This window comes from Mustela nivalis, assembly GCF_964662115.1.
Source record: "Mustela nivalis genome assembly, chromosome: 8".
Lineage (NCBI taxonomy): Eukaryota > Metazoa > Chordata > Mammalia > Carnivora > Mustelidae > Mustela > Mustela nivalis.
Window position 1 is genome coordinate 119,808,087 of NC_139027.1, and position 11,733 is coordinate 119,819,819.

Below are 11,733 nucleotides of genomic sequence, written 5' to 3' on the forward strand. Positions count from 1 at the left end.
TTGTTAGGTGGTTCAGAGATCAACTGTTCTCACTCATTCATGTGTTCAGTCATTGAGTCACCCAACAAACATTCATTAACACTAATTCCTGGCAAGCAAGCAACATGGTAGGCATTGCGAATGATCTTGACCTTAAGAAAGTCCTAGTCCACCTGGAAAGACTGAAATTAGATATCCTCGTTCATTTACTATAGGATCCCCAATACCCAGCCTGAGCAGGATCTGGGAGGGGACTCTCACTGGATGACCCAACAGTGGGCTCTAGTGGGCGTATCCAAGCAACACAGCCTCCCTCTGAATCCCTGGCCCCCCCCCACAGGGTTCCACCTGCTGCCCTCACCATGTGAGCAAAGCCCAGAGGCAGCTGCCAGTGCCTATCACGACACCTCCCCACAGCATGCTCAGGGCTAACTCTGGTGTCATTCTCCCACAGAAAACCATGAGTCCACTCATTCAGGCAGCCAACCCCGCAACCACCCACCTGGGTACCATATGACTCTTCTTGACAACTGCAGGTCCCAGAACCCAAGATGTGTCCAATCTGGAGGCTCCTGGTCCTCCTCAGCTTGCTTTCGGTGCCCTCAGCACTGCACAAGCAGCCTTGGCATGGTCTGGCCGAGGCCCACATGGACAGACCAGCTCTGGCAAGAAGTAAGCTCACCCCGTGCTCTGCCCACGATCCCAGGGTGGGTGGGGAGGGCATCATCCTGCTGGGTGACCTTGGGTCAGTCACTCCCTCTCTCCCTTTTTCTCTTAGACCTCAAGTGTAGAAAACTGAGGTTGAATTGATCATATGCCAGTTCATGGAATGTCATCATTACTGTGAATCGTGGCAAGGCCCTCTTGGGCTTATTCCCCTTTACTGCTTATTCTCATTCCCACTCCTCTTCCTTGGCTCTGTGGTGTGTTTAACACATGTGTTTATATACAATCACATCCTGATACAACATAACAGTGTTTTGATTTGCATAGATGGCATCACCATATAGATCTTGATTTTTACTGTTTTCATTGGACACTGTGCTGTTGACATCTGTTGCTTCATGCAACAGATAATGAGAAGTCCATGAGACTGGACTCATCACTCCTTGGCCACTTCCCTAGGGATGGACTGCTGAGTCATCTCGTAACTCCCCACTAACATAAGCTACCCTGAGATCAACATCCTTGCATATGTCTCTGTTAGGGGCCGTAAAAGAATGTCTCTGGGAGAGACCCAGAAGTAGAATGCGTGGCTGGGCCCTAGGGTGGATACAAACTCAATTTAACGAATGACTGTCAAATTGCTTTCTAGAAGGGCTGTGCTGCTCTATATGGGCTCCAGTGACTAACAAGCATACCCGTCTCCCCAGCCCTGTTTCCCAGAACTGGAGAGGATTCATCTGCCTCAGTCTACTCCAGTGGCCACAGCAAGACACCACAGGCTGGGGGGCTCAAACAACAGGCATTTCTTTTCTCAAAATTCTGGGGGCTGGCAGTTCAAAATGAAGGCGCCCACAGGGTTGGCTTCTGATGAAACCCCTCTTCTCTCTTCCTTCTGGCTTGCGGGTCTCTGCCCTCTCCCTGTGTCCTCACATGGACCTTCCTTCTGCATGTGCACGGAGAGTGCACTCTGCTGTCTCTCTTTTCTTAGGACACCAGTCTTATCGGATTAGGGCCCCAACCCTAAGACCAGAGCTTAAGCTTCTTTACCTCCTTCAAGGAGGTAAAGTCTCCAAATGCAGTCCTACTGGACGCTAAAACCTCAATATGTTCATTTGGGGGCAGGAGGAGCTACACAATTCCATACGTAACACGGTCTTTCTCCCGTCTGCCAGTCTGAAGTGCATGTGAGTGCTATGGAATTGTCTCAGCTTGACTTCCTCTGGTCCGTGGGAAGTTCAAGCCCCTCATCCCAGTTTCATTAGCCATTTGACTTCTTCAAATTCCCTGTCCTCATCTCTTGTCCATGTTTCTCTTTGCTTCCCCAGGGATTTGTTTCTATCCTCTCTGATTTGAGCGCTAATTTATTCTTTTTTTTTTAATTAATTTATTTATTTGATAGACAGGGAGCACAAGTAGTCAGAGAGGCAGGCAAGGAGAGAGGAGGAAGCAGGCTCCCTGCTGAGCAGAGAGCCCAATGCGGGGCTTGATCCCAGGACCCTGAGACCATGACCTGAACTGAAGGCAGAGGCTTTAACCCACTGAGCCACCCAGGCGCCCCAGCATTAATTTTTTCTTGACGCTGGTCCTTCTTCAGGTCTAACCAGTGCTAACATTTCTCCCAAACTGTCACAGAGTTGTAGATGTAGAATACTCCACTAAGTACAACATTTTCCGGAGGTTTTTGAAATCTTTTTTATCATGTTAAAGAAATCCCCATATTTCTGGTTTTCTGAATTTTTCTTTTTTATGAATTTTTCTTAATCATAAATCAATACTGGCTTTTAACAAATGTTTTCCTATCTCTAAAAATTACTCCATTTTTTCTTCTAAATTGTTAATGTGATAAAATGTATGAATAGATTTTTGTCTGTTGAACCCATCCCAGCATTTCTGGAATAAGTTTGATACTTTATAATTTATTAGAATGATATATTTATACTGTACTGTTTTTCTAATGTACTAGAATGTACTTATAATGTAATATACTAAAATATATTTTATAATGTAATGTATTTTTAGAGTTTTTTTAACATATAATGTATTATTTGTATTTTTATAATGTACTATTGGCTACTCAATTTGTTAGCTAAGAATCTTATAGGAATTTAGCCAATTTTTCATACATGAAATCAATGTGGACCTTTTTTCCCTAACACTGATCTGGAAGCTGGGCAAGTTACACCGGCCTCATAAAATGAATCTGGCCCCTTTTTCTTTTTTTTTTTATCTTTTTCACAATTACCTCTTTATATAAAGTTTGGTAAAACTCTTCCCCAAAACCATAAACATCAAACACTTTGGGGGACCAAATAGTTAATTGGTGTCTTCAATTAACTATTTCTATTTCTTAAATCTTTTACATTATCACTGTTTCCCATTTCCCTCATCACAACTTGGCATTTTATGGTTTGCCACAAAGGTATCCATTCCATTTAGGTTATTAAATACATTCACGTGTATTTGGGGGTCCAGGCAGCCTCATGGTTGCAATCGGTATAGTTAGAATGCTATTTCATGGGGCCACCCTGGAGATTTCAATAAAGAAAAGCATGGGCCAAATGCTTTTTCAACTGTGAATATATTTATCACTATAACCATGTCCCCTATCAATTAGGGTACTTAGCTGCACAGAACAGAAAACCCAATTCAATATAGCTGAAAAAAAAAAACCAAAAACGTTATTTCACATAACCAAAATTCACAGGTAGGACAAACTGCGGGTCTGACTCAAAGGTGCCACCCAGAGCTGGGTTTTACTCATTTTTTTTTTTTTTAAATCTCTGCTATCATCATTCTGTCATCCTTAGGCTGCTAATTCCCAGCAGGGTAGGAAAATGGTGGCCAGTGACCATCAGAGCGACACACTGCCCTGCTCCCTTTCAGTAGGAGACAGAGAAAGAAACTTCCCCTCAAATGTGAAACATAGGATCGTCTGTTTAGTCTGATAAGGCCAACTTGGGTTACATGCCCACTTTAAACCTGAAAGAGTCACTGGGCAAAGACGGCTCAGATAATCAAAGGCCTCATCTGGACAAAGAACTGGACAGAGTGCCTGAACCAAAACAGGGTTCAGATGGGAATGACAGGATGGATGAATGAGAGTATGGATAGACAGAAGAATAGATGGGTGGATATTTGAACAGATGGAAGATGGACAGGAGGTGGATGGATGGATAGATGGATGGATATTAGACAGACGGACAGATGGATGGATATTGGGCTGGCAACTACCAGTCCACGGCTCACAATTTTCCAAGTGTTGCTGTTATCATTAGCCAAAAACTACCAAGAGTTCTAGGCATACCTATAATATCACTCTATCTTTGAAACTATTTAGTCAATGTATATCTCTCTTACTAGACAGGAAACTGTTCTGCGTCTTTGGTATGCACCACAAGGCCTGATACCCAATAGATGTTCAATAATATTCTTTTTTTGGATAAATGATATTTATCCAATTCTGTTTGGACAACTTATCTCAACTTAAAAGAATTTTGTGAGATATGCATTATTACTGCCCCCATTATACAGTTGAGGAAATCAAGACCCAGGAAGGTGGCAGCATTTCAACCCAGATCTAGGACTCCAAACATACTTTCTTCTTTGCAGGCAACAGAAACAGGGGATAATGAGGGACAACCATGGTTTCTGCTGCTCTGCAGTGTGGGTTCTGATTCCAGGGAAGGGGAAGTCAGTGAAATACATGTGTCCTGTGGTATGCTTAGAGGTTCGCCAGAACTGGACCCCAACCTAGCATCAAGACAGGCAGGATTTCAGTGCGCCTGGTACTTGAAAATCCCTTCCTTTTCGGAGTTCGTTCTCTGCTGGGACCTCTGCTTAGTCCTGCTGCTGATTCCGGGCACAGTGTGGGAGAAATTACATTCATTCTCTTCCTAGTTGTTCTCTCCAAGCAACATTTACTGTGATATACATGCTGTACACTAGGTTCTATGGCCCGGATTCAGAGATCGCACTGGGCAGGCTTCCCACCATTACATTTCCTGTGAGCCGCTGTTGTTGGCCAGAACCTCAGCAGGGCTGTCGCCTCAGCCCTGCAAAGCACCACTTTCCAGATGAGACATGTGGGTTTCCGTGTAGAGGGTGGAGTTGAGGAGTGACAAGCACCCATCACTCAGCAAGAAGCAGATGCAGCAGCTCACACACAACCTAGGCTTCTTGACTCCAAACCCCCTACCTTGTCCACAACACTGTGCAATGTCACTGGTCCCTTGTCCATTTCCAGTTATTGCCCAGGGCCTCATGAAGCACAACGCAGAGGGTCGAATCCAGAACCTCCGCCTCATGGACAGTCTGAATGCCTCGGGGCAGATGGCCCCAGGGATGGTGGGCCGGCTAATAAATGGTATGAACCTCCAGAAACAGCAAGAAAGCAGGTGAGCCCCTGAACCCCATCTCTGGCCCTAGGACTCTCTATAAAGCTCTGGGCCAGAGAGCAGAGCTCAGGACATGGGGGCACACGGCTGTGAAAGGGGAAAGCAGGAAGACTGGAAGAAGGGGATGAACGGCCCGATGCAAGACCGAGTGGGGGGCCCAATATGAGAGGTCATTTGGGGAGGAAGCGTAACAGGGTGATCAAAGCAAAGCCAGGAAGAAAAGTTCCTGCACTTAAATCCTGGGTCTGCCACCAACCTTGGGGAAATGGCCTGAGCACTCAAGCCTTATCTACAACATGGGTGCCCAGAGCACAGCCTGGATCAACGTCTGGGGTGCCAAAGGAACCCAGGACTAGAGTCTGACATTGGAATCCCACTCTGTGGCTTGATAGCTGTGTGACTCTAGATAAGGTGTTTGAGGTCTCTGAGCTTCAGCCTTAAGCCCTCATCAGTAAAAAGGGTGAAATAACTGTCCCTGGATCAGGGCCTTAGGAGCTTTCTCTGTCGCACACAGTAGATGTGTAGACCTTGGGCACTCCAATTAGCCCAACAGAGCAGGACCGGCTGCTCGACCATACTTCCACTCCTTCCTCTGGAGGGCAGGGCCTCCTCAGCCTCCCAGGCCCCTAGCCCCTCCACTGCAGCAACCCGGTTCCCGCCTGCTGTGCCCTTAAGCTCCCTTCTCTCTCATTCCGCCCCTCAGTCTTGCCCTTCTAATGAGCCCTCGTACTTGCTGGCAGGGGTTCCCTGGATGTCTGCAGCCACAACACTTCCCTCCTTCCATTCTGTTAATAATAGTTGTTACAAGCATTCATTGTACACCTGCTGGGTACCAGGACCTGGGCTGGGTCCTTGGAATACAGCTATGAACAGGACATAGGGTCACTGCCTTTTTGGATCTTATATCCTAGTTATTTAAGTCACAAAAGTAAATAACTAATTTCAGGTACAGGGAAATGTTCTGAAGACAGCTTTAGCAAGGTAAGAGTGGGGCTGATCAGGAAGACCTTTCTAAAGAGATAATCCCTAGGAAGAATGAAGGGAAGGGAGCAAACCACATGAAGGACATAGGAGGGCAGTAAGTGCAAAGGCCGAGGCAGGAAAGAGACTGGTGTGTCTGAGAATGAGAAGTCCTGTGTGGCTGGTGGGCAAGGCAGAGGGTGGTAGAAGGTGCGGCAGTGGAGGCAGGTAGGGCCAGACCCTGCAGGTCTTAGGGGTCACAGTGTGGAGTTCGGATTTTATTCCAAGAGCAGTGAGAACCCCAGGGAGAGTGTTAAGTAATAAGGCTGCCTCTTGGCTGCCGCATGGAGAATAGTTTGTAGAGAGACCAAGTTCATGGTAAGGAGCCCAGAGAGAAACTAGAACATCTCCAGGCAAGAAGCGATGGTAGCCTGGTCCAGGTGAAAGGGACAGGAGGAGTGGGAAGTTGCCAGACTCTGGGTATATTTTGTAAGCAGAGCCAGCATGATTCACTGTTGGGTTGAATGTGAAGGGGAGGGATGGAGAAAGCCAAGAAGGCTCCCAGGGCTTGGGCCGGAGGACCTGAGCAGGTGGTGGTCCCTGTGCTAGGAGGCAGTGGTTGGGTCTGCGAACAGCCTCCGTGTGGGTCTGCAGCTGGCTGTGGGTTGCACACGTTCGTGGTGTGGAGCTGTGAAGGGCCCTCTGGGACAACGTGCAGCCCTAGGCTCCTGCAGGTGGCTCTTGCCCTCCGAGCATCTTTAAAAGGATCTGACTCCAAACCCCCCCACCAGGCCCTTTTCATAAACAGCATGCCAGCCTTTCTTGTCAGCCTGAGAACCTGATGTCTGAGCTCCCTCCCACTCAAAGGGCCTCTGCTCTTTCCTTCTCTAGTGCCAACATCACCAACATTCAGCTAGATTACAGTGGGATCCGGATGTCTTTCCATAAGGAGTGGTTCTCAGCAAACATCTTACTTGAATTTGACATTGACTTGAGACTGTGAGTCATACAGCAGCAGGGTCGGTGGGGTGCTGTTCCTCCTCAGTGGGAATCTGGGAGTTGGGGGGATGTGGAATTTGGCAACCTGGGGAACCTAGATCTTTATGACTCCCACCTGGTTCAAATTCTGTTTCTGAACTCACTCACTATGTGACCCTGGGCAGGTCACTTCACATCTCCGAGCCCCAGTTTCTTCAGCTGAAATGTGGGTGGCAATCCCTGGTCATTTGCTCATTTAAGCCTATGTGAGTTCATTACATTGATTTTTTTAAAAAGAGAGAAACACTTAAATTATATCGTCACCTTCCCTCCATCTGCTCAGACTATCCTTTACCATCAGCTGCCCCCAAGAAAACGGGAGATGACAGCTAAACGGTACAGACTTTTTAAATAAGATAAACTCTACTTCTGAATATCGAAAGGCCCCTTAGCTAGTCTGTCTAAAGGATTTTCAGAAGTCACTCTGCCTAACAGCATTTTCTCCTTGGTCACTGGTTGCGGGAGTCAACAGGCCGGGCTGGTTTATTGAAAGAGTCACACTTCCCTTTGTGTGGGCTGTTTCCACCACCTCCTCTCTCTCGTCCCCAGGTCCTTCAATAACAAGATTATAAAGACACATGCAAGCATGAACCTGGTTGTGGAGTTCTGGCTGGAGAAAGACGAGTTCGGCCGGAGGCATCTGGTGATAGGCAATTGCTTTGTAGAGCCGAGCAGCATCCACACGACAGTCCTAACAGAGTAAGATCCCAGCTGCCCTCCACTGGGCTGGGCCCCTTCCTGCCTAGCCTTAGCTGTGGCCATGCGGCTCTACCACCTCCTGGATGAGCCCAACACAGGTCTCACCCTTTCCCCAGGACCTACTTCTCTTCCTGAGTCAGCATCCCAGTGATGGCCCAGCCAACCTCCCAGGAGCCAAATTCTTTGTCCTCCTCACGCCCAGCTGCCCACCTTCACTGGCTCCCATCAATGAACTACTGGCAGCCCCCGCTTGTCTCCTCTCTCTCCATCCCCACAGCTACTACCCCAGCTCCTAGACCACTCTGTGGACCACTGCAGGAGCCAAGCTGGGTTTCCCAGACTCAGAACTCACCTCCTTCACTCCATTCTTCCACTGGGCAGAATTAACTTTCTAGCACAGAAACGGGGTCATGTCTCCTAGCTCCTCCTCCAAACTCTCCAAAGCCCTCTGAATGAAGAGCAAACTCCTGGATGTCAGTCAAGACCCCACTTGTCCTCTCAGCTGCCCCATCCTATAGCCCTTTGCCCTCTTGTGTTGCTGAAGGGCCTAACCCTCCATCAACACACCATGGATTTTCATACCACCGTGCCTTTGCACATGCTGATTCTTTTGGTTGGAATGCCCTTCCCTTCTTCTCTAGAACTCTTCTTCATCACTCATTCATTCAACAAATACTGATTGAGAACCTACTATGAGCCAGACATGGCATGCCTGATGCTAGAAATACAGTTGTGAACAAGATAGAAAAAAAAGAGAACTATTTGTAGGGCATATTAATTAATAGAGTATAATGGGTTTATATACTGGCTGACTAAGTCTATCAACTCAGCAGACTGTGAGACTCCTGAGGGCAAGATTTGGGTGTGATTTCTCCCTGCAATTCCAGAATGCTGAAAGCAACTAGGTCTTCAGTGGGTGTCCATTTACTTACTCATCAGACATTCACTAAATGCCTAAATCATGCCAAGCATTCAAGGCTAGGACAGTGCAGAGGAAGGTCTGAACTCTGGAGCTCTACTGACCTGGTTCTAATTTAATCCGCACTTACTGGCTGTGTGACCTTAAGCAAATCACATCACCTCTCTGAGTTGCCCCTTCAACTACTGACAGCAATGCCTCTAGTATAGGGCTGTCTTAGGATGACTGTGTAAGGTGTACTCACTGCCTAGCGCCTGGCATTGGTACTGCACGGATTTATCTGTTCTGTGTATCTACCTTCTTTCTAGAGATATCTCACCAAAGATGAAACATTTTCTCCGCAACTTCAGGGAGAACTTGGCAAAAGTTATCCCGCACCTGGTGGAAAGTCAGGTAAGTTTGAGAAAAATATTGTCCCCTGGGGTATCTTTGCGTCTGCGGGTCAGGACATACATACTGGCAATTCAGAAAAAAAGTTTCCAATCTTGGGCTTTAGGACCTGAAAATTTTCCATTAAAAATTTCAGTTTGTTATCTACTGGCTTGGGTGTCCTTGGCAAGGGACTCAGCCTCCCCGCACCTCAATTTGCCCATCTGTAGCATGGGAATCCCTGCAGTTCCTGTCATAGAGTCGTCACAAGGATTAGGGCAGCGGAAGTGCTGTGCACGGCATCCCGCCAGTGCTCAATACAAGGGAGCTGCTCTTGCTATGACTCCTTCTGGAAATCCAATGAGGCCTAAGCTTCCAGCCGCAGGCTCTCTAGCTTTCTTTTCCTAAGTCCTGGCCTGACCCTTCTCTCTGTGTTGGTGGCCCAGGTATGTCCTCTGATCAGTGAAATCCTCAGACAGCTGGACGTGAAACTGTTGAAGAGCCTCATGGGTGAGTGTCCATGTCCGTCCAGGGAGGACTCAGGATTGGTAAAGGGAGGAGGTGTCCCAGTGCAGCTCCCAGTGAGGCCTGTGGAGGGGTGTCTTCCTGTGCTCTGAGCACACTTAGAGGGGACCATATGATGATGAATATTCCTGTCCCCCGAGAGAGCTAGGACAGCAGAGGGCATGCCTACCAGCTGTGCCCCGCCAGTCATCCAAATCTCCAGATTACCAGAAAATGCAGCTCCTCCCAAAATCTCCATTCAGTCCTTTAGGGATCACTGCACCCCACCCCAAACCTGAGACCACCCTCCATTTGCAGAGAGACACTGTTCCCCCCTTCACGGAGCTCACAGTCTAGTGAGGGAATAAGCACATAACTACTTACCATCTGGAAAGAATGTTAAACCAAGTAGCTCAGTCACTGGCCCTAGGTTGGCATGGGTGGATGAGAGTCCCCTGCAGGGCCTGGGCGGACAGTCACCCTAGTGACTGATGCTGCCTCTTCTCCTTACAGAACAGGCTGCTGCTCACAAATTCAACCAACTATGAGTCCAGCCCACTGACCTGGAAGGAGGTTCCACACCTTGGGACTTTAAGTCTTCCTCAGAGTGGGCCTTCCACTGCCCCTAAACACCTTTACCGCAGGCCCTGTGGCGGCCTGTCCTGTCCCATAATAAACGCTAACTCTAAAGAGTACAGAGATGCCCCTTCCTGGGCCTGGAGTTTGGTGTTCCAGAAGTCAGACTTGATGAAGGATCCATACTAATACTAACTATGCCTGGGTTTGCTCATCAGTCTAGAAACGCCAGAGAAAATATTGTGTTTTCCTGTAACTGGCAGTGAGAAGCCCATCTCTAGGTTTGCTCATCAATGCAGGGAGGGCCCTGCTGAGAGTTCCCATTCCCTTTTAGCCCATATTTGTTGAGTACCTACTATGTGCCAACTGCTTTGCCAGGCTTCAATGGAGTGTAGGGAAAGGATGACAGTGGAAAGCGTAAATGTTGGCACTGAACAGATCTGAGTTCAAATTCAGTTCAGCCCAATGAGAAGTCCTGTGTGGGTATGAACCCTGTGCCTCAGAATGACCACTGATCCCTGGCCCCCAGGACAGGGCTGGCCCAGAGTGGGAGTGCAGCAAGTGCCTGTGAAGGTGGGTGATTCTGGTTTGAGGACTTACTGGCTGTGCTGGGGACAAGGCAACTTCCCTTCAGGTCTCCCTCACCCACATAGCGGGGATAGAGATCTTCCAGGATGTGAAGCAACAAGAGCCTAGACCCCACTGGTGGGAGGTAAGGTGCACCATTGCTTTCCGAATCCCGGTGGCATGGCTACAAAAGCAACCCATAGGCCTGGCCTGTGGCCCTGCAGCCACTCCCTGCAGGCGCCGCACAGAAACACAGGACTGAGGCCACCACAAGACATGGGTAAGACTGGGGCGCCTGGGTGGCTCAGTGGTTTGGGCCGCTGCCTTTGGCTCGGGTCATGATCTCAGGGTCCTGGGATCGAGCCCCGCATCGAGCTCCCTGCTCCGCAGGAAGCCTGCTTCCCTCTCTCTCTCTCTCTGCCTGACTCTCTGCCTACTTGTGATCTCCGTCTTTCAAATAAATAAATTAAATCTTTAAAAAAAAAAAAAAAAGACATGGGTAAGACTGCTCACGGCAGCAGTGGTCCTCACAGTCCCTGAGCCAACACCATGAATGCCCATCAGGGCTCATTTTCACGACGCTCGAAACAAAGCCCGGCACGGGAGAGCACACACTGCATCTCCCTTTTATATGAAGCTCAAAAACAGCAAAAGGAACCCATGCTGTCAGAGATGAGGGCCATGGGCAGCGTTGAGGAGGGTGTTAGTGACCGGGAAGGGCTGGAGGCCTGCTTCTGTTTCTTGATCTGGATGCTGGTTTAGTTTTTGAAAATTTACTGAGCAAGGCGCCTGGGTGGCTCAGGTGGGTTAAGCCTCTGCCTTTGGCTCGAGGGACCTGGGATTGAGCCCCACATCAGGCTCTCTACTCATTGAGCCCCCTGCCTGCCTCTCTGACTGCTTGTGATCTCTGTCAAATAAATAAATAAAATCTTTTAAAAAAAGAAAAGAAAGAAAATTCACTGAGCTATTCACTTATGTGCATTTTTCTTACATATATTAGACTTTAACACACATTTCTGAAATAAAAAATATTTATCATGGGACGCCTGAGTGGCTCAGTTG

The 11,733-nt window shown here is 48.1% G+C and overlaps 1 protein-coding gene across 1 annotated transcript; it reads left to right on the top strand.

The window, feature by feature from the left end:
* Positions 1 to 414: 414 nt before the first annotated feature.
* Positions 415 to 10,223, top strand: BPIFA3 (BPI fold containing family A member 3). The gene is made up of 7 exons (XM_082746026.1): positions 415 to 651; positions 4,889 to 5,039; positions 6,891 to 6,998; positions 7,587 to 7,736; positions 8,964 to 9,048; positions 9,471 to 9,534; positions 10,042 to 10,223. The coding sequence occupies exons 1-7, from the start codon at positions 531 to 533 to the stop codon at positions 10,074 to 10,076; spliced, it is 714 nt and encodes a 237-aa protein (XP_082602152.1). The 5' UTR covers positions 415 to 530; the 3' UTR covers positions 10,077 to 10,223.
* The last annotated feature ends 1,510 nt before the right edge of the window (positions 10,224 to 11,733 follow it).